This window comes from Dromiciops gliroides, chromosome 4, assembly GCF_019393635.1.
Source record: "Dromiciops gliroides isolate mDroGli1 chromosome 4, mDroGli1.pri, whole genome shotgun sequence".
NCBI lineage: Eukaryota > Metazoa > Chordata > Mammalia > Microbiotheria > Microbiotheriidae > Dromiciops > Dromiciops gliroides.
The window spans coordinates 242846252-242869107 of record NC_057864.1 but is presented as its reverse complement, the minus strand read 5'-3'; the positions used below and the strand labels follow the sequence as shown (position 1 = coordinate 242869107).

Genomic DNA, 22856 nt, shown 5'->3' with positions numbered 1-22856 from the left:
CTGTAAAGCTTTGTATCCCCTGGCACTTTATGAATGTACCCTTTTCTTCTATTAAAATCTATAGTCTGGGGGCAGCTAGGTGGCACAGTGGATAAAACACTGGCCTTGGATTCAGGAGTACCCGAGTTCAAATCCAGCCTCAGACACTTGACACTTAACTAGCTGCGTGACCCTGGGCAAGTCACTTAACCCTCACTGCCCTGCAAAAATTAAAAAACAAAAAACCAAAAAACCAAAAAAAATCTATAGTCTGTTTTTGTTTTTGTTTTTTTGGGTTTTTTTGCAGAACAGTGAGGGTTAATTGACTTGCCCAGAGACACACAGGTCCTCCTAAATCCAGGGCTGGTGCTTTATCCACTGTGCCACCTAGCTGCCCTTCTCCTATTAAAATCTAACGCAAATTTCCCTTATCTCCCCTGGTCAGTAGACGCTTAATAAATGTTCTTAAATTTGCTGAACCTAGCTAATATATGAAGATCATTTAGCAAATTAATTAATTGGGTTTCTGTATAGTCTCCTATTCCTAAAGCAAATTACCAAGTAAGCCATTCTGCTTTGATTACGGCCAGCAGTGGGCATTAGGAAATTTTATGAAGAATAACCAGGTTCATATTTTCATATCTACCTCTAATCAAAACACAAGGCCATATATAAATGCTAAATAGTTTTGGGGGGAAAGGATGAATGATGGGTTGAACACAGGGTAATTCTGGCGCTTCCTCCCCCAAAAAGTGAATCAAAAGGAGTTTTGAAGGAAGGAGGGAACTTTGTTTAGCTAAGAAAACCAGGTAGAAGGATTAGCATGTGCCCCAATCTCCTTTATTCCTCCACAGCAGAAACATATTGGCCTTTCTTCTCCCTGAAACTGAAACCATGCAGTGATGTGAAACCCTCTTCTCACAGAGTCTGTTGCCCTGACATTCTGAAGTGTGGCCTTGTTGGTTTAACAGTTGTATGACTAGGAAAATACAACTATGCAAAGAAGTCTGGGAATGCAAGAACATCATGTACAGAGCAGGCTTCATTTAAATCATGAAGGGGCAGGCAAAGAAGGGAGATCAGGAAAACAGGGAAAGGGCAAACCACAGGGGGCTATTTTTTGTGGACTCATTCTGGGATAGGATCTATTTCCAATTAAATTAGGCCAGTCTTCCAAGCTCCTCCTTAAGCTAACAACTGTTTATGGGGCAAGTAGCTCCTGCCATTGACACTGCTGTCATCTAGTCTAAAATCATCTACTCCTTCCTCTCACACCAAGTATAGAGGTCATAGGGTACAACTTAACTTCCTGTCTGACTTTGGGTAAGCCATTTCACTTCTCTGGCCATCAGTATCTTCTTCTGTAAAATGAAGAGGTTGAACTAGATAACCTTTAAGATCACCTCCAATTCTAAACCTCCATCATCTTTTCTTTTTCTGTATTTTCAGGCACCGTCACTGTGCATTTCCTCAAAGACAGCCGGGGCCATCTCAGTCTAGTTGCCAGTCCACTGACAGACAACCGTGAGCCCTATGATGTATCACCCGAGTCATCGGTGATGCTGTGGCAGAAGCTGCAGAAAAGCAATGGCCACAGCAATGACCACCATCTTGTTCAGCTGACGCAGTCTCTTAAGGAGAGGTGAGCGGCCCCTATGAGCCAAAATGCGAGTAACAGGACACTTCAAAACAGCTGCCAACTGCCCTTGTGCTTGACCAGACTGTGCATTATCCCCCAGAGGGCGCAGGGATGATGAAGTCCAGGCTAAAGCTGAGAGACAAAGATAGAGTGTGGTGCCAATGGAAGGGCTCCGATACTTACTGGCTATATTACAATAGGAAGTCACTTAACTTAAGTCTCAATTTCCTGACCTATAAAACAAGGATAAAAACATTTGCCCTATTTACTTTCCAGGGTCATTGTGAGGAAAGCACTCTGCACACCATAAAATATTATATAAATGGACTTATATCTAGAATAACCAATGTGGCAACCAACAGAAGAAATAATACTCTCCGATTTCCCAAAATCCAATAGAAAATGAAGGTATTTTACATGACATTTCTAGAGAAGAAGAAAAAAATTAATTTCTACTGGCACTTAATAAATATTGCAAAATGGGGTTTGATATCTCTGCCCCCAAAAGAGCCTACAACAGCAATAATAACAATAACAATAACTGCAGGAATGCTTCTAAAAGCGCTTTCCTCATCCATCCCTGTGAGGTGGTAAAAACAAGTATGATTTTTTTTTCATTTATTGAATTGAAAGGGAAAAGTTGGGGCAGTTAGGTGGTGCAGTGGATAAAGCACTGGATTCAGGAGGACCTAAGTTCAAATCCAGCCTCAGACACTTGACGCTTAACTAGCTGTGTGACCCTGGGCAAGTCACTTAACCCTCACTGCCCTGAGAAAAAAAGAAAGAAAGAAAGAGAAAAGAAAGGGAATAGTGAAGTCAAATTAAACCTGTAATGTTTGATCTTCTGATACGGTTGTGGTGGGAAAAGGAAAGAGGTGAATGTGGTGTTCACTGGGTTAGCTTGCTGTTTTCATGCAAGAATATGAGAAGTTTCAAGGGTCTGATGTCCTTAGAGAAATTGTTGGACACTTGGAAAATGTCAACTGACCTTTCTCAGATGAAGAGGATCCCTGGAGTTTTTTAAAACTTATTTGGAACGAAACTGACCTAATTTAATGTAAATACTACCCTTCCTGAAGTAGTCCCAGTATCTAATTAAATAAGCCTGTTCACTATATGAGCCAAGAACAATCTCCATTTGACAGACAGGGTAACTAAAACAAAGGGGAATAGGCAAAAGTCACAGAAGGTCCCTTTGTTCCAAGTTTATACTTGGAAAATTATACTAATATTACTCGGAAATGAATTTAAATAATTCCAAATTTTGCATTAGGTTAAGTTTCTTTTGAATTATTCTCATACTTACAAATAACTCCATTCCATGGATTGCCATGGCCAAAGAATTCATTATCTAATGACCAGCATATTGGTCCCTGGAAAAAAAAAATGTCTGTGGGTCAGCCTATGGGCACCATTGGTCCCCTCATGCTGTCCAGAGAAATCAAGGAAAATCCCTAGCACAAGGAGTAAGGCCACTGTGGCAAACATATGAAAGGACATAAATAAGAATAGCATAGGATGGGCAGGTATGCATGGGTTATAACCTATATCACACAGTGAGGAGATGACTGGTTTATTTGAGTATATGGGTAACAAGTAAATGTGCTTTAGACAAATATAATAAGGCAATGTTTAGTTATTAATTTTGTTTAAATGTAAGGATTTTATGAAATTGATTTTAGTCAACAAAACCAATTAAACTTAGATTTACAACTGTACTTGAAAGAAAGAAAGAGAGAGAGAGAGAAAGAGAGAGGGAAAGAAAGAAAGAAAGAAAAGACCTCTATCATACAGATATCCATAATAAAAGGCAGGTAGGTGGCACAATGGAGAGAGTGGTGGGCCTGGAGTCAGGGAGACCTGAGTTCAAATCTAGATTCAGACACTCACTAGCTGTGTGACCCTGAAGAAGTCACTTAACCTCTTTCTGCCCCAGTTACCTCATCTGTAAAATGGGGGTAATAAGAGGACCTACCTCCCAACGTTGTTGTAAGAACCAAATTAGAAATATTGATTCATAAAGTACTTAACGTAGTGCCTGGCATATAGTAAATGCTCAATAATGCAATTATATATATATGTATATGTATATGTGTGTGTGTGTGTGTGTATATATATATATATATATATATAAAGAGAGAGAGAGAGAGAGAGAGAGAATGAGAGGGCAGGGCAATTGGGGTTAAGTGACTTGCCCAGGGCCATACAGCTAGTAAGTGTTAAGTGTCTGGGGTCAGATTTGAACTCAGGTCCTCCTAACTCCAGGGCCAGTGCTCTATCCACTGTGCCACCTAGCTGCCCCTAATGCAATTATATTTAATTAGCTAATTAATGAATTCAATAAACATTTATTAAGTGTCTACTATGGATTTCAAAGCCTTCCACTGAAGTCTTACTAGAACTAATTCTTCACTGAGGTCTGAAGGTAGCCATAGGTTCTCAAAGTTTATGCCAAGAGAGCCCAAACTCTGCCAGATTTTACCAGGCTAACAAGTCTGGAAGACCCCAAGTTTTCCATTCAGAGACCAGATCTGATAAGTTCAGAGAGGCACATCACCATAGTGTTGGCTATCACCAGGTGATAAATTTTTTCAGCCACCATAGCTCATGAAACCAACTACTGAGATGTGGATAGACTTCAATCTTCATAAATCTTTTAAGTACTGAAGCAACAAGACATTGTTCAGCACTAGGAGAAACACAAATATTAAGACATAGTCTCTATACTCAAGCAGCTTATAGCCTAGGAGGGAATATAAGCTACATATACTGAATATAAATGAGAATATAATACATGCACAAGACTAGTACAAATAGGAAAAGGAAAAATTTCAGCAATAGAGAAGCCATTCTAGACCTAGAGGAGGGTGTGACAAAAAGCTTTTGGAATGCCATTGTCTTCCTTCTCACCACCCAGCTCCTTTCAGTTTCCCACTTCCATACTTTTCCTTAAACTGTTCTCTATGCCTTAGAAAGCCCCCTCTCCCCCTCTCCCCCTCTTCAACTAGTGGATTCCTAATCATCTTTTAAAATCCAACTCACACTTCCCTGATATCCTCTGGCCTGCAATAGTCTTTTCTCTTGGGCCTCACATAGCACTTTGTTTTGAAATTTACTCATCATGTAATAATATATTATAAAATTAAGGAGCTGGGCTAAGAATACTTCCATCTCCAACAATGTATATATGTCTTATCAAATTTTCCCTTCTTCCTCTAATGATGCACGATGATATAAACACAAAGGGCCTTTAATAAATGTTTGCAGAGTCTATGTTGCACACTTAGTGCTTGAAGGCTAGAGATAATAAGATCAAAGATTAAGAGCTGCACCCAGGAACCTCAGAAATCATCTAGTTTAACTCCTTGTTATAGGTGACCTTCCAGACCTTTAACACCTTTAACTCCTTGTTATAGGTGAGGAAACTAAGGTCCAGAAAGGTGAATTTCTTGTCTAAGGTACTAGAGGTAGCAAGTGGGCAGCTAGGAAGCACAGTGGATAGAGTGCTGGCCCCGGAGTCACGAGGACCTGAGTTCAAATCTAACCTCAGATACTTACTACCTGTGTGACCCTGGGCAAGTCACTTAACCCCAATTGACTTAAACATCCAGGGTCATCTTCAGTCATTCTAATGTATATCTTGCCACTGGACCCAGATAGCTCTGGAGGAGAGAATGAGGTTGGTGACCTTGCACAGCCCTCCCTCATTTAAATCCATGTCATGGTCTTCTGATAATGAAGAACAAACAACAACAACAAGAGGTAGTAAGCATCAGAAGTAGAATTTGAACCCAAGTCCTCTGACTACAGAACCAGTGCCTGTTTCACTGTACTATGAGGCCTTGGAGGCTTTGTTTTGGACAATGCAGTGATTATGGAACTGAAAAAGGGCCAGGAAAAAAAATCTATCAAACTTTGTCCGGGTGCTTAGCAAATAAACATAAGTAATTTGTCTTTTTCTGAAGCCAGCAGCCCCATCACATTCCTTTCCATGTGCTTAATTCACCCAAGCTGTCCAGGTAAAACACTCCTGAGGACCGAACTCCACATCTCCTTTATGGAAGATGCAAATGGCAACCAGGCAGAGAAGAAGAGCTGCAACCCTTGGAGACTGCACTGCCATAAAGAACACCTGACCAGGATGTACTCAGAGTACCAAGAAAACAAAATGCATCGTATCCTTGCTTGGCTTTCCTCAAAAGATACCCAAAGTCAATGGGGAAAAGCTAGTGTAGAACAAAACTATCCGGGAACCACTGACTTGAAGCAGGGACAAAGTCCAGAGGACACTACAGTGAGACAGACATATCCAGAGGCGTGATGGACAATGAATGCCTTTGCATTCATTTTTTTTCCTAATTGGGTTTCTCTAGGCAAGGGTAAATAGTAGACTGACTGCTGTAGAGATTAAACTTCTCTGGCTGCCAGAGAAAACCAGCAGTGTGGCATTGTGGGTAGAGTACTTACTAGCCCTGGAGTTAGAAAACCCTTGGCTTGAATAGAGCCCCCCACACTCCCTAGCTGTGGAATTATTGACAAAGTCACCTCGGTTTCCTGATTTAAAGGTAGATATAATAGTTCTTGTAATATCTACTTCACAGGGCTGTTGTAAGGCTCAAATGTATAATGGAGATAAAGTAGTTTGTGAAACTTAAAGCACTATGGAAATGTCAGCTATTATTATGAGGCAGATTACAAATAGCAGTAGCAACAGACTTCTACCCAAACACGGACAGCTTCTATTCTTCACTGCAGGATTCCCTTGCAAAGAGAATTACCACTCCACACCCAATAGGGACATTATAGACAATGGTGGCCAAGAGTGAAAGGGAAGAGGAGAGTTCTGGGACCTCCAAGCTCCAGTCATTCAGTGACTTATGTTTACAGAACTTCTGATATACCCAGAGTCCTCCAGCTGGGGCCTACATGTACATTATCTCACAGAAGTATAGCCATACACATTAACAGAAATTCATGAGGTTCAGGGACCCTAAAAGAAATTAGGCCAAACAAAAGAGAAATTAGGGTGTGTGAAGGTAAGAATTTGAACTAAAACTAAAATCATCACCCCCAGAAGGACCAATATCTCTGCATTCCTGCTGTAACATTTACAAGGACGGATTGGGCTGGTGGAAATTTTTGCTGACTGGTATTTGCCAAAACTGCATAAATACAGTCAGTATTCTCAGAGATGATCATTTTTCATGTTGGGAATGCTTTGCCTCCCTCTCTGGTTGCTGATGTCACCAGGGATCACGTCAGTATGAGTCATGCTGTATGGGGCAGGGCTTGGGGGACCAGCAAATTCTCACCACAATTCCCCTTCCATCCCTCCACGTTCTGTTGTGAATGTGAGACTGAGCTAGTATATTTCTCAGGAACTGCAGTGGGGAAGAAAGGCTGGATTCATGCAATGAGACAGTAAGTAACACATAAGGCTATGAAGTCCAGGATCCCCTAGTAGGGGAATTTGGGTTTTAAAAGCCCCCTTAGTCACTGCTGCATTCTTGCACATTGGTGGTTTATTACATAGTATTTACTCAGTCATATTTGTACCTCTACTCCCTAAAAAACTTTTTCAGGAAAATGACTCAAGTGAAATTAATATTCCTTCAACCTATCAAAGTTTATATCAACCGACCTCCCAAAAAGATATTGGTCTATTCACTCACTTGTAATTTTATCCCTAGAATTTTAGGCTATAAAGTGTAACTGCCAGAGATCTCATGCCTGCATCTAAATTTAAATCTGAGAGAAAGAACTACCCTTAAAATTCCCCCTAAATAAATGGGCTTGTTAAGAAGTCACTGTCTTGAATTGTTAATAACACTGGTATGTTAATAACATTGCTAATGTCTTGAATTGTTAATAACACTAGTATGCATGTCAGTAATGAAAAACTGGAGTAAAAGAAATATAACCAAAGCATGAAATTTAATTCCTAGAATTGTCCTACCTATCTCCTATGGGGGCAATATCTCTTCAGTCCATGGTGTTTCCTTAACTTAGCATGACTAGGGTTTTTGCTGCTTGAAAACGTGGTGTCAAAGTACAAGTATCCTTGCATTCTGGACCTGAAGATGGGCACCAGGCAGCACGGAGATGATGCATCCGAGGAGAAGAAAGCCCGCCACATAAAGAAGTGTGAACAAAGCACCTCCTCTTCCCTCGGGGTTCGCATCTGTGGTATGCAGGTAGGATGAGTAAACTGGCTAACATAACAGTCCACGTGTACCCTCCTTGTCCTTCACATGCAACAATACTGAGTTACCCACCTAGAAACTTCTCCAGATACCTGCCTAGTCTGCCATTTAAAAGGGGGGGGGGCACTAAGTAGCACTGACAAGGAACAATGAAATGTAAACCTTATTAGAATCTGGGGGTGTGCTTCCTCAGCTACCCTGTCACTATCGTAGTATGCAAAAAGTAGCATTTGGGAACTTGATCTTACAGTCTTGGGGCAGCTAAAACTTCCAGCAATGTCTATATGACTATTGCCTGTAGAATGACCAGACCTTTAACACTAACTAGCAGGTGCCTAGATTTGGGGGAAGGGCTGAAAGCTAACAATTCCTCTGTGAGACTGTGACTTCCTAATTACCAATCCTTTGCATCCTTCAGTTCTCTGATGTTGAAAGCGGAGTGTGATGTCTGTGTTCGCATTAGTAATTTACCCTTCTTAATCTAACATTTTTTCTCACTGATGCCATTGGTTTTGATTAAGAATGTGTAAAGACTAAGTTAAGGCAAAAGGATGTTTAATTTCATTTTCCTGATACAACAGTTCATTTTTATTGCTCAGCTATGGCTTACACAAGAAGCTGGAGAAAAATAGGAGGAAATTAAGCTTCTCCTGCTCATTCATTCTTATGGTCTGTCTAGTCAGAGCAAAAGTAGACGATTTGGTGGTAAACATTATAGCTTTCCTTAATTGAAACTGCCACCCTGTAAAGCGAGGCATTAAATCTATAAATTTGTCTCCCATGCATCCCTTAGAAAATGTGGAATACCACCCTCACATGAGTGAAGCATGATGATTTGTAGCATCAACTGTATCTTTCTCCAGACCCCAACTTTTTAAAACTGATCTGATTAATTTTGTAAGCACCACCAGCTATGTACAATACACAAGCTAATTTGGCACATGGACCACTGGAAAGAAGGTAGGGAGCCTATAGCTTTTTCGTGGAGGTTTCTTTGTCAATGGAATCAGACTTTTAGATCTCCCCTTGTTCACCCAGATGATGGCAGAACTGGAGTTGTAACTCAGGGTCTCTGAACCTCAGACCAGAACTCCTTCAGTTGTGTCCAACTCTTTGTGGCCCCATTTCAGGTTTTCTTGACAAAGATTGTGGGAGTTGTTTGCCATTTCTTTCTCCAGCTCATTTTACAAGGAGGAAACTGAGGTAAACAGGGTTGAGTGATTTGCCCAGGATCATAAGCCAAATTTGAAGTGAGAAAGATGAGTCTTCTTGGCTCTAGGTCCAGCACTCTATCCACTATGCCACCTAGCTGTCCCCATTGATTAACAAAATATTAAGAGTACTACAAGTTTGGGGGGCAGCTAGGTGGCGCAGTGGATAAGGCACCAGCCTTGGATTCAGGAGGACCTGAGTTCAATCCCAGCCTCAGACACTTACTAGCTGTGTGACCCTGGGCAAGTCACTTAACCCCCAATGCCCTGAAAAAAAGGAAGAAAAAGGAGTACTATCAGTTTGGAACCCAGATTTACTCCTGTAGAGTGAGAACTTTACTCCAAGATATCACAAGGATGGGGTAGGTGTCAACAACTCTTCACATCATTACTAGACTAGACAGCAGTATACCAAACCTGCCTGTCTGCTACACTAACCTCTAGGCATGGCTTAGCAGCCACTACCCACAACTACAAGTGTGGGAAGAAGGGGGGAACCTTCCCAGCTTTATCTGACACTATGCCCCTTCACACACACCATGTTCAGACCAAAGTAGACTCTTGGTCACCCAAGGTTCTTCTTCTGCCCTTGACTGTCCCCAAGACCTCACTCACCAAAAGAGGCAACAGGGCACAGTGGAAAGGATGCTAATTATTTGTGTGACAACAGGTCAGTCAGCCTACTTCTATAAAGGGGAATAGTGATGTTCATACTACTTTACATGGATGTGAGGAAAGAACTTTGTAAGCTTTAAAGCACTGTAGAAATGTGAATTATTATTATTACTATTATTAGGAGTCGGTAGGATAGACTCATTCCATAGAATCAGAATTCTAGCTTTGCTACTAATTCACTCCCTGGATGAACCTGGGTATACCACTTCACTCTAAGGGCCTCCATTTCCTTACCTGTAAAATCTCCATAAAAGGGGAGGAGGTGATCTCTAAGGTCCCCTTCTGGGACTTAGTCCTATGATATTAGGAATGAATTGCTTCCCACAGACATGCAATTCAAAGGTGTAAGGCTCTGGGGATACAAAGACCAAAACAAAACCATTCCGGCCCTGGGAGGGAAGGTGGCAGTGAGTAGAACACACAGGTCAGCAGAATACAAGATATGAAAGGATGGGGCCAAAGGAGAGATCCAAAGTACTCCATACAAACGTGAGGAAGGTAGAGAATATTCCAAAGCTGGAGCAATCAGGTAAAGCTTGACAGAGAAGCTGGCAACTAAGCTGAGACTCAGGAGGAAAGGAATTCTGAAACAGTGGTGAGGAGGAATTACGTTCTACAGCAAAGTGGGAAGGGCAAGTAGAAAGAAAGAAGAGGAAGAGGAGGGGAAAAGATGGAAGAAGGTATAGAACAGGGAGGGATGTTCTTGGTCTCTGGGACCTTCCCAAGAGCTCTTGTCACCCGTCTCCAACTTAAAGGCCCTTCTCCTGAGGGCTCCTCTGCCCACTAAGCCAGGGAAGACCACTGTCTTCATATCTCCATTGACTGGAGTTCATTCCTTCCTTCCTTCCTTCCTTCTTTCCCTTATTCCTTCCTTTTTTTCCTTCTTCCTCCTTTCCTTTCTTCCTTTAAATCAAATGCATCTTTCACTATGAAGTTTTTCCTGACTCTCCAGCTGGAAATGATCTCTTCCTTCTCAAATCTCTCCTTGCATTTTGTCCAAACCTTTCCTTTGCACTTAATGCATTCTCCTTTGCAACCCAGTAATGTGAGCAGGCCTTTCTTCCCCTATTGTAATGTAAGCTGCTCAAGAGCAGTGTCTGTGTTGCATTTCTCTTTGTATCCCCCGTGACTAGCACACAGTAGACACTTCATAGATTTGCTTCTAATGATATGAAATTAAAGTCCCAAACAGAAAGTATTTTCAAACCTAGAAGCCACATTTGCACTTAATGGTGGTTATTAGAAATGTCAACCATTTCTTTTCTTTTCTTTTCTTTTTTTAATGTCAACCATTTCTAAGTTGTGTTTCCTGGAAACTTGACTATGCTTTATACAAGTTCATCATGCTGCAACATAATAAGAAACAATTTTTAGGAAAGTTTTCGCTCACTTTTTATTCTTGTTCTCCTTTTTTTAACCCCAAGGTTTATCAAGCTGATTCAAACTGCTTTCTCTGCAAAGATAAATATTATGGAAGGAAACTTTCAAATGACGGGTTCAAGAAAGCTATCTATCAGTTCCTGCACAATGGCTCACACCTTCGAACAGACCTCCTGGAACCCATTCTCTTCCAACTCAAGGCTCTCCTCTCTGTCATTAAGAACCAGAGTTCCTATCGCTTCTACTCCAGTTCTCTCCTTATCATCTATGATGGACAAATGCCCCCTGAAAGAATCCCAGGCAGTCATCCTCAAGGATGCTTCCAGAAGACAAGCTGCTCCTCCCCAGAGGGGCTCTCCAAAGTTGATGTCCGTATGATAGACTTTGCACATACCACTTACAAGGGATCCCGGTACAACCACCCCATCTATGATGGACCAGATCATGGCTATATTTTTGGCCTAGAAAATCTCATCCAGATCCTTCAGGATATCTCAGAGGTTGAATGACACTTGATGAGACAACAAGGATTTTGCTGGGGTACAGTTCTCACAAGGGACCTACTGTTAGCAAGGGTAGACTATGCACCCCCACAGCTTTTTAGCTATCATTTCTGCTTATAAGAGCTGTTTGGAAGAAGAGCCCAAGAAGCTTCCTATATAAGGCAGGAGACTTTTATGGGAGATACTGCTAAAGAAGCCAGCTGCATGGAAAACCCATGTTTAATTAATTCCACATACTCTTGAATCACAACATAAGGCTATTAGCACCAAAGTAGAATTCAATTGAGCAGCTAGGTGGTGCAGTGGATAGAGTGCCAGGCCTGGAGTCAGGAAGACTCCTTACTGAGTTCAAATTTGGCCTCAGACACATACTGGCTCTGTGACCCTAGGCAAGTCACTTAACCCCGTTTGCCTCAGTTTTCTCATCTGTAAAATGAGCTGGAGAAGAAAATGGTAAACCATACCATTATCTTTACCAAGAAAACCCCAAATGGGCTCACAAAGAGTTGGACACGACTAAAAACTACTAAACAAAAAGAATTCAGTTTGATGGCTTCATTTTGGATGCCATTCAAAAATATTTAGTTATTGAAGTAACAAAATAACCACATTCATGGGTAATTTTACCTATCAATTGGTCCCACAGCATGGGCCTCAAAGACAATGTTATATAAAGTACTGGTATATTTGCATCTAAGAATCTCTTCCATTTGTCTTACTATAAATCTTACAGAAACTGTGAGGCAACTAAAAACACTACTTGAAAAAGTCTTAAAGACATAATATGGATAACTTCAATGTCTTTCTGCTTACATGGGCTACTCACTCTGCAAAATGCATGAAGTTCATTAAGGGGTTTTATCCTTTTCAAAAGACATTTTTTGAAGGGACAGAATCCAATAGGATGAATTTACAGGTCTTAGCTTTTTTTTTCTTTTTCACTCAGGCTCAAAATGGTGGGCCAACAATAAGACTATCAAGAGTAATGGCAAAACCAACGGACTAAGTTCTCCATTTCCATGAATCAACAGCTATGTGCCTCACTGGGGCTAACTGTATAGAATCATGAATAATCATTAGAATGATTCTGTTACGCATTGACCATGTTGAGACTCATACTATGACATGGAGTTTCAGACACAGTAAGAATTAGTCCAGGATGAGCCACTTATGTTCAACTATAATTTATATATATATAAAGTTTTTATTTATTTTGGGAGGGAGTCTGGGAATAAGGGGCAAGGAGGAACAGGAGACCTAAAGGGGCACTAGGAAGCAATGTAAAATGTTTACAAGATGAGTGGATAAATGTAAATACGGAGCAACCTGCAAAAAATTCTAATTAATTCCTTTCTGTGCAGGGTGAAAACCTATTACAACACCCTATTACAGAGATATATAGAACTCAATTAAGAAAATAAATTTGTTAATAAAATTGTTGGGTCACTAGTGCTTATTTGGTGTATCTGATTAGCCTTTCTGTTTATTTATTCTAAGCATCATGCAATAGAGCGATTCCATTTCATAAATGACTTAAGAGTTAGTGGAAAGCAGGAGTACTAGGCTTAGGCTTTAGAAGACCAAGACTCAAGTCCCAGTTCTTCCAGTTATTAGCTGTGTGACACCTGCAGAATGTGAGACTCAGATTCCTCATCTGTACAATAGAGTAGCTAACTTGTACTAACCATCACAGGTTGTTGGGGGGAAAGTTCTTTATTTAAACTGGAAAACATTATTACAAGCCAGAAAGTGATAATTCATCAATTTTCCATATTTCCTTACTTACTTCTTTACTTACTTCTAGAGGAAGCTAGGTTAGTTAAAAGTTTTTGTCCACTATAAAATGCTTGTGCTGGCTACCAGACCTGACAAGTAGGTGTTTCACTTGAACCCTATTCAAGAAAAATTAAATAAAAACCTCTAACCTGTCAGCAGTAACTAACTACAATGAACTTTCAGTTACCCAGTCTGTGCCTCAGCAGAAGAAACACTGGAGAGGTGTTTAAGTCCTGGTTCTGGCACTTTGAATAAGTCATTCTCCCTCCTCTGAGTCTCCCTAAAAGGGTTAGACTAGATACTGCTAGTCTTCCTTTAAGCTCCACATCTCCAAGATCTCTTTCAGATCTCAAATTCCATCATCCTACAGAATTAGGATGAGGTTGGTCAGCCAAAAAAAAATTGATTTTGTAGTCAAATGTATTGCTTTTTTCCTCACAGGCAAATCAAATTTGCCTCCCTAATTATAGGTTCATGGGGTTTGTAGCTGAAAAGGGGATTAGCTATCATTTATTCCAATACCCTTATTTTATAGAGGAAGAAACTGTGGCCCAAAGAGATCACCTGAGCAGTAAGCAGCAGGCTGAGGATTGGAAACCAGGCCTCTTGACTCCATATCCATTGCTCTTTTCTAGTATACCATGCAAATATTAATATTACAATTAGTCTGCATTCCCTGAGAGCATGGCTCACATTGAAAGCCAGCCTATAATTAAAATTTCAATGAAGCGGGGCGGCTAGATGGCGCAGTGGATAAAGCACCGGCCCTGGATTCAGGAGTACCTGAGTTCAAATCCGGCCTCAGACACTTGACACTTACTAGCTGTGTGACCCTGGGCAAGTCACTTAACCCCCATTGCCTAAAAAACAAAACAAACAAAAAAAAAAAAAAGGAAAAAAATTTCAATGAAGAAGTTGTATCACAGAGGAATGTCTGGTAACAGACTTGGAGTCAGGAGAAACCTGGGTTCTAATTCTACCTTAGACTTTTACTACCTGCAGCCAAAGGCAAGTTACCTAACATCTCTGTGCCTCTACTCCTTTATCTAAAAAATGATAATATTATCTGTCATAGTTTTCTCATAGAGTTGTTGTAAGAATCAAATGAGATAATGTGGCTTAAAAGCAGGATGTAAACCTTAAAGTACTATCTATGCTTGTCAGCTATAATTAGTAGGGATCATCTACTAAGCAAATCACTAAAACACAATTTTCATAATGCAAACCTCACCTACCATATTAAATACAGATTCCTCCAACTAGCTTTCAATCTCCTCTACAACTTGGCTCCAAACTCCATATTCAACTGATTTCCTTCTACTACCCACATTATAAACAGTCCATTCTGGTGAGGCTGGTCTCACTATCCTTCTAACACATGATGTACATTCCTGCCTCCATTCCCTTGTCTCCTCCATCCTCCACCTACCTGTTGAAATGCTATTTATTCTTTAGAGTCTATAATCCAGTCTCTTCCATGAAATATACCTCAATTCCAAGTCAAGCCTATATTAAAGAACAGGATGAGGTTCTTACCCTGGGCTGAGCTGGGCCTCGTGGAACCACTATAGTCCCAGGGCATGGTCCTTGGCTTTCTGGTTCAGAAATTCAATGTTATCACTTCACCCAGGATGAACAAGCTACCAGGAGCAAATTAATGCTAACCAAACTTTAAAAAAAACAGCTGCTTTGTAAAACATCAAACCAATTTGTTAATTTACATTTGGGGGAATATATCTTTCTACTGACCATTATACTTGTGTTTAATATCTTGGAAACTCCACAAGTATCATATGCTTTTAGAGTTGGGAGAAACCTTAGACACTCTTTAATCCAACTCCCTTGTTTCACAAGAGAAGAAACTTAAGAGCCAGAGAAGTTATATGACTTGCCTAAGGTCACATAAGGAAAGTGTTTTGAATCCAGATCTCCGAATTATAAACCCAGTGTCTGTTCTACTACATCATGCTGTCTCTGTGGTACCTCAGAGAAACAAACTAGTTAGGTTTGTGTTGTATGTCAAGCCCAGAGCCAGAGCAAAGGGAGTTGAGTCATCTTGGGGATAGTTCATATTTCATTTAGGACTTCGAAGGAGTGCATGAAACTGTTGACTCTGCAAAGCTCTGCCTCACTTAAATTCAATTCACAAACAAGTCAAGACATCACCCTTGTGATGCGATCCCTGTGGAGAATGAAGGACAAACAACAACAACAATTTCATTTAGGCCAGAGATTCCCCAACCTTTCTAAGAACAGGAATTATTTTTCATGTGCCCTCTTCATAAGGGGATGCTACTCATCATTTAAGTTTTGAAATCACCAGAGGTTGAGAGTGTGGTGGTACTGACAATGAATTCCCTGGGGAAAGCACCAGAGGGATGAGTACCACAGTGAGCCAAACTTCCTTCCTACTGGGAATCATAGCAAACTGTAGAGCAGGGCATGGCAGAAAGAAAAGTGTGCTGGCTGCAACTGTCTGAAAATCTCCTGAGAGATTCTGATCCATAGATTTGAGATCCCAGATCCAGAATGACAGGACAGAAGCACCATTCCACAGCATACTTTTCTACACACTGGAATACTGTCTGCTCCTTGGTAAGTGCTGAATAAATAAGGACAAAATGTTATTCTCCAGCTTCTATTGTTATATATACCAGGAGAACCACTATTCAGTTATTTTCATTGGTCAATAAGCCATCATCCTGCATTTCAATGTTCTTTAATCATCATAAGCAGCCATCATCCCTGAAATCCCCCAAACTACAGTTTATTTTTTGCTGATGACATTTTAGGTTGCTTCCACAGTGGTGGATCAGTGGAATAGGACAGACAATACATAGTAGCAAATGACTGTTTGATAAATGCAAAGATTCAAGCTTTTGGGACAAGAACTCACTGTTTGACAAGAACTTCTGGGAAAACTGAAAGCAGTTTGGCAAGGACTAGGTACAGACAAACAGCTCACACCATATACCAAGATAAGGTCAAAATGGGGACATGATTTAGATATAAAGGGTGATACCATAAGCAAATTAGGGGAGCATGGAATAGTTTACTTATCAGGTATATGAAGAAGGGAGGAATTTATTACCAAACAAGAGACAGAGAGCATTACCAGATTAAAATGGATAATTTTGATTAAAATTAAATTTTAAGAAATTAAATTAAGGGGGTAGCTACATGGCACAGCAGATAAAGCACCGGCCCTGAATTCAGGAGGATCTGAGTTCAAATCCAGCCTCAGACACTTGACACTTACTAGCTGTGTGACCCTGGGCAAGTCACTTAACCCTCATTGCCTTGCTAAAATAAAATAAAATTTTAAAAAAGAAATTAAATTAAGATTAAATTAAAAATAGCTTGTACAGGGGCAGCTAGGTGGCGCAGTGGATAGAGCACCAGCCCTGGAGTCAGGAGTACCTGAGTTCAAATCCGGCCTTAGACACTTAACACTTACTAGCTGTGTGACCCTAGGCAAGTCACTTAACCCCAATTGCCTCACTAAAAAAAAAAAAAAAAGTTTGTACAAACAAAACCAATGCAGCCAAGATTAGAAGGAAAGCAGAAAACTTGGGGAAATTTTTTATAGCAAATTTCTCTGAAAAAGGCCTCATTTCTCAAATATATAGAGAACAGGGTCAAATTTATAAGAATACAAGTCATTCCCCAATTGACAAATGGCCAAAAAATATGGACAATTTTCTGATGAAGAAATCAAAGCTACTTATATGAAAAAATGCTCTATATCATGATTACATAAATGCAAATTAAAACAAACCTGAGGTAGCACACCTATTAGATAGGCTAATATGACAGAAAAGGAAAATGACAAATGTTGGAGGGGATGTAGGAAATTGAGACACCAATGAACTGTTATTGGAGTTGTGAACTGATCCAATCATTCTGGAGAGCAATTTAGAACCATGCTCAAAAGGATATGAAATTGTGCATACCCTGTGATCCAGCAATACTACTACTACTGAGATTCATATCCCAAAGAGATCATAAAAAAGGGAAAAGGACCCACATGTACAAAAATATTTATAATAGCTCTTTTTGTGATGTCAAAGAATTGGAAACCAAGGGGATACCCATCGATTGGGGAATGGCTGAACAAGTTGTGGTGAATGATTGATGGAATATTGTGCTATAAGAAATGACAAGCAGGATACTTTCAGAAAAACCTGGAAAAACTTGCATGGTTTGATACAAAGTGAAGTGAGCATAACCAGAACACTCTATCTACATAGTAACAGCCATATTGTATGATGATCAACTGTGAATGGCTTGACTATTCTCAGCAATACAACAATCGAAGACAATCCCAAAGGACTTATGATGAAAAAATGCTATCTACCCCCAGAGAAAGAACTGATGGAGTCTGAATGCAAATCAAAACATGCTTTTTTTTTTTTACTTTTTTTTTCATGTTGTTGGTTTTTTTGTCCTGTGTTTTCTTTCACAACATGACTAGTATGGAAATATGTTTATTACGATTGGGAAGGAGAGAATTTTAACTCAAATTTTTTGTTTTGTTTTGGGTTTTTTTGTTTTTTGTTTTTTGGTTTTTGCAGGGCAATGAGGGTTAAGTGACTTGCCCAGGGTCACACGGCTAGTTAAGTGTCAAGTGTTTGAGGCTGGATTTGAACTCAGGTCCTCCTGAATCCAAGGCCAGTGCTTTATCCACGGCGCCACCTAGCTGCCCCCTCAAATTTTTTAAAAAATGAATGTTAAAAATTGTTTTTACACATAATTGGAAACATTGAATGAGCAGCAAAATCGCTTCTATTTAGGCTTAACTAATGTGTTATTATCATAGCAATCGCATGCTGCCTTATCTTTTATCCTGCTTCTATGAATGAATGAATGAATGAAGTTCACAGATCCCAGGTTAAGAACTCCTGCTCTATGTATTGACTACACAGTCCATACTAACATTTCCCTTCTCTGAAGTTCTGGTACATGTGTGGTCAATTTCACATTGTCTAACTGTTTTCGAACTGAATCTAATTAAGTCTAGTTCTTCCAGTTTCTTAGGACAAGGGAAACAGCTTACCATTGTTTTTGTACATTAAAAAGATGGCTGGCCACTTCAGGCTAAGTCTCATGGGATTTGTTTATTCTTCATGGAATCATCATAGTTTCAGGTTCAGTTCTCAGCTTTGCAGGTTTAGAAATTTAAATAATCAAGCTCAGGAGAATTGTCTCATGCTAACCAAACACACACACACACACACACACACACACACACACGGATAAACCATAATGCCTAGTATAAAGGAGGGCATTTGATACTTATTGACTGATGTTTGAATAATCCACATATGTCCTATACTGAGAATTCTGACTTATCCAGTCACCTTATATTTTATGCCTGGTGAGTATAACACAACTGGGCATGAGGACAGTCCTTTGCCAGAAGTCATTCACAGTCCTACATATTTTCTGTGGCCCTAGGAATGTCAAGATGCCATCTACCATCTGCTCAAATGTTTGCCTTTTCTGAATGAATGCATTCTTCCTCCTAAGCACTGTTGACTGGATGCAGATCCAATAAAACATTTCCTGACTTTATTCAAACACAGCACTTCCCTACCATGAAATCACATCTTTCAGTCCATGAGCTTCCAATGGTGTATGTGGTTTTCACGACGGGAAGAAGACATGCAGAAAGAATAATGATTTTTGGAACAATGAGACAAAGGTAACAACTGATAAAATACAATCAAGGGAGAAAATCACCAGTGAGCTTGAAAGTCAAACAACCAACTTGTGCTCTCATCCATACCTTGCCTCCCAAAATGTCTGCTGGAAGGTATGAAGAGCAGTTTGCTGTTTATAAGAGAACTAGATTGGGAGTCACGAGATTTTGCTACACAGTCTCTCAATTTGGCTCCACCACAAACTATCCATGTGAATTTGGCAGTCACTTAACCCCTCAGATTTTCCAGATTTAGGATCCCAGAAGAGCAATACTTCCCCCATGTCCTCATCTTCTCTCCACGTTCTGCCTCAAAAAATATTCAAGGAACAACATTTAAAAAGCAAGGAAATCTTTTATAAGGTAAGTTGTTCCTACTGGTTTCAATGGGAGTGACTGTAGAAGGGAAACAGCAGAGTGTTATTGATATCAGCAAGCCAATCTCCCCCTTCTAAGTCTTGTGTATCTCCCATCTCCACTGTATTTTGTTAGCATACAGGCCCATAAAGACGTATACCAGGGACCAATATGGCAATTAGAAGGCATTAGCTGCCTTCTAAATATTTAACCCAAAGTTGGCCTGGACAACACAGGCAGTTGTGATAATTAGCAGAGAGCAAGAGGGAGAGTTGGGCAGCTAGGTGGGGCAGTGAATAGAATGCCGGGACTGGAGTCAGGAAGACTCATCCTTCTGAGTTCAAATTTAGTCTGATGCTTACTAGTTGTGTATTCCTGGGCAAGTCACTTACCTCTATTTGCCGTAGTTCCTCATCTGAAAAATGAGCTGGAGAAGGAAATGGCAAACCACTCCAATATCTCTATCAAGAAAACCCCAAATGGGATGACAAAGAATTGGACACTACTGAAACAACTCAACAACAACATATTAATCTGTTAAAATGTGGTAGAAAATGGGGAATCATTGAAAGTTTTTGAGCAAAGAAGAGTCAAGATGAAAGTAACAGTTTAAGGGAAATTAGGCTGACTGTGGCATGAAGGACACATTCACTAAAATGTCTGGATGTACCAGTGGTTAAAAAGTGATATATAACCTATAAGTAGCTACTACCAGTTAGTCTCATGGTTAAGGAAGATGGAAGAAAGATCAGAATTTACTGAATCAGAATACTTTAAAACTGGAAAGTCTTAAAGATCATCTGGTTCATGCCCTCATTTAGTTTAAGAGAAGTGAAGTGACTACTAAGGTCACAGGAAATGAGCAGTGGAATGAGGGCTTGGACCCAGGCCTTTGTGACTCCCAAGATATTTTCTGCACTACACCACACCTTCATATCTATTTATAAGGAACTACCTAAATCATCAGCATTTCTTCAGTATTATTTTTATATAGATTTGAAAGATCATTGTTATATACATACCGTCAGGTAGAGTGTAAGAATTTTTTTTAATTTTCTTTTTTATTGCGAACAATCATCAAACACAAACATTTCAAGATACAAAGAACAGGGTAGAGGCTTACATAAGAAACTATTAACTTCTGTTATGTGTAGTTTCTTAATATGTATTTTTAATGAAATAATAACAAAATTGCTCTATTTGTGGCTGCTTTGACACTTCTTTTCTTCCATATATTTAAGTATTCCATGCTTTTCTAATACCTACTACTATATACTACCCCACCCCACTCCTCATTGTAGAAGCTTCCCCTTATAACAAGGATGTATTATAATCAAGCAAAAACCAAACAAACAAACAAAAAGATTGGACTAATTCTAGTCCATTATCTCTCTGCTAAGGGGTGGTAAGGAGTCTTTGGAATTCTGATTGGTCATTGCTTTAGTCAAAGTTTTGAGGTTTTTAAAAATTGTTACCACTTGCATTATTATTGTGATCCTCATGCAAATTGTTCTCTTGGTTCTGCTCATTTCACCTAGGATCATATCATACAAGTCTTTCCAAATTTCTCTGACTCCAACATATTTGAGAAGGATGTTATTAATAAATCATAAACCCCAAGTAATTTCATGGTCCACAAAGATACAGCAAATTGCATCTTACCACATATATCAAGACTGAATATTCTCCCCTCTCAAAACTGAACCTAGAGAATGAACAGCAGTGAAGTGTTCTACACCCAAACCATCATGGAGCCTGACTTTATTAGCACCAAATGATACCATGATGGTCTTTTCTTAACTACCCAAATTCACTCCCAAATCAGAATCAGATCTCTGCTACCTGGAGTCAGGGTACTATTACTAATTCAATTGGGATGGAAGGAAGGGAAAGAAAGAATGGAAAGCCACACAGGATTAGGGAAGCAAGACACACTTAAACTCACTTAGTCCCTCTCTTACTCTTAGGCAGAAATTCATATAAAATATTCTAATCCAATTAAGTTATAATGTGTTCCTAAATACTTCAAAAAAATACTTCCAAAAGAAAAAAATTCTGCTTTGGTAGTCCTTTTCAAAACCTTACAATTAACTGTGAATTAATAAATACTAATTTTCACAGTGGAAAGTTATCATGCTCTCTCTTTTAAAGGTGGAAGAAATTGAAACAATCAAGAAAACACTTAATTTTGTGTAGGTTAAGGAGGAGAATGGCAACGAAGGGTCAGTCAACTCAGACACTGCCTTTAAATTCATCGTCAGATATTACAATAGGTTGTTGTGTTTGCAAACCTTAGAGTTCCATATGAATGTGAATTATTCTGTTTTTATGGTTTTCACGGTCTGTTTCTTTATCTTTAAAAAGGCAGAGATGGCATAGATGATGGTGCTGTTAGTATATGTAAGAAATAATATGAATAATTCCAAAACAGATTCTCCAGATAAGAAGTGATTTGCCCCACGATTACCAAAGCAAGGAGGAAGACCTATGCAACCAGTCTTCCACACTGTCCCTGGGTGATTAAAGAGAAGGCTAAACACTAGCATGTTGTTACAGCTCTTCCATAATGCCGCATCATGAGGAAGCTTGGGGCCTTTGGGCAGCATCATTGGCAGCTCCATCACTCTTAGCAGCTGCAAGAACCTTTTCAGACTGTGCTGGAAAGGGCAGGAAGCCGACTAATAAAACAAATGGCAAAGCAAGACCACTCATCAGCAGCTCTTCAAAATGATCTAAACTTCTGACTTTTGATTTAAATCAGCATCTTCTATGGCCAAAACATAAAATAGAAGATGAGGCAGGGAACTAAATGAAAGCGTGGGTGCTAAGAACTAAGGAGGAGGGAGAGAAGAAAAAAAGAGCCACTGGGACAAATTCTGAGCTGAACAAGAGCCAAGGACACTGACTTACAGCCAGATTTTGGCCCCATTTTATTAGAAATTTCTTAAAACTTCTCCGTGCTGTCACTGAGGTGCCCTGAAATGAGACTAAAAGTATGAGAGCTAGTCCAAGAACAGAACAGCCTATCTTTAAATCTCTGACTGCCACAGATCTGTTCTCGACCTCTCTTTTTTCAGACCTTTAAAGACTATTCTCTGGAATATGTGCGTGTTTATACTACTGTACCTGTTCCCTTCAAATACCTGAGACATATCAATAGTACAACAGGAGATTGTTTGTTAGGTTATATTTTATTATATTACTTCAACCTATCTCAGAACATCCCAAACACGAAAGAGTTCAAAACAATCAAAGAGCAGTTACCTATACAAGGCAGTATCCACATGTCTCTGGAGGGAAAGATTCAAGCATCAAGCTACTATCAACAAATGTAAAAGAAGTGGGGATATTTATTTAGGAAGAAGAAGGAAGAGGAGGAGGAGGAGGAGAAGGAGGAGGAGGAGAAGAAGAAGAGTGATGCAAGGGAGGCAC

General features: G+C 39.8%; 1 protein-coding gene across 1 annotated transcript in view; it reads left to right on the top strand.

The window, feature by feature from the left end:
• IP6K3 (inositol hexakisphosphate kinase 3) overlaps positions 1-13029 on the top strand; it is a 34340-nt gene extending 21311 nt beyond the window's left edge. Inside the window, exons 3-6 of the mRNA XM_044004607.1 lie at positions 1429-1621; positions 5630-5793; positions 7637-7812; positions 11132-13029. Of these exons, the coding sequence (XP_043860542.1) occupies positions 1429-1621; positions 5630-5793; positions 7637-7812; positions 11132-11596 (998 nt within the window). The 3' untranslated portion in view covers positions 11597-13029. The remainder of the gene's footprint in view (positions 1-1428; positions 1622-5629; positions 5794-7636; positions 7813-11131) is intronic.
• The last annotated feature ends 9827 nt before the right edge of the window (positions 13030-22856 follow it).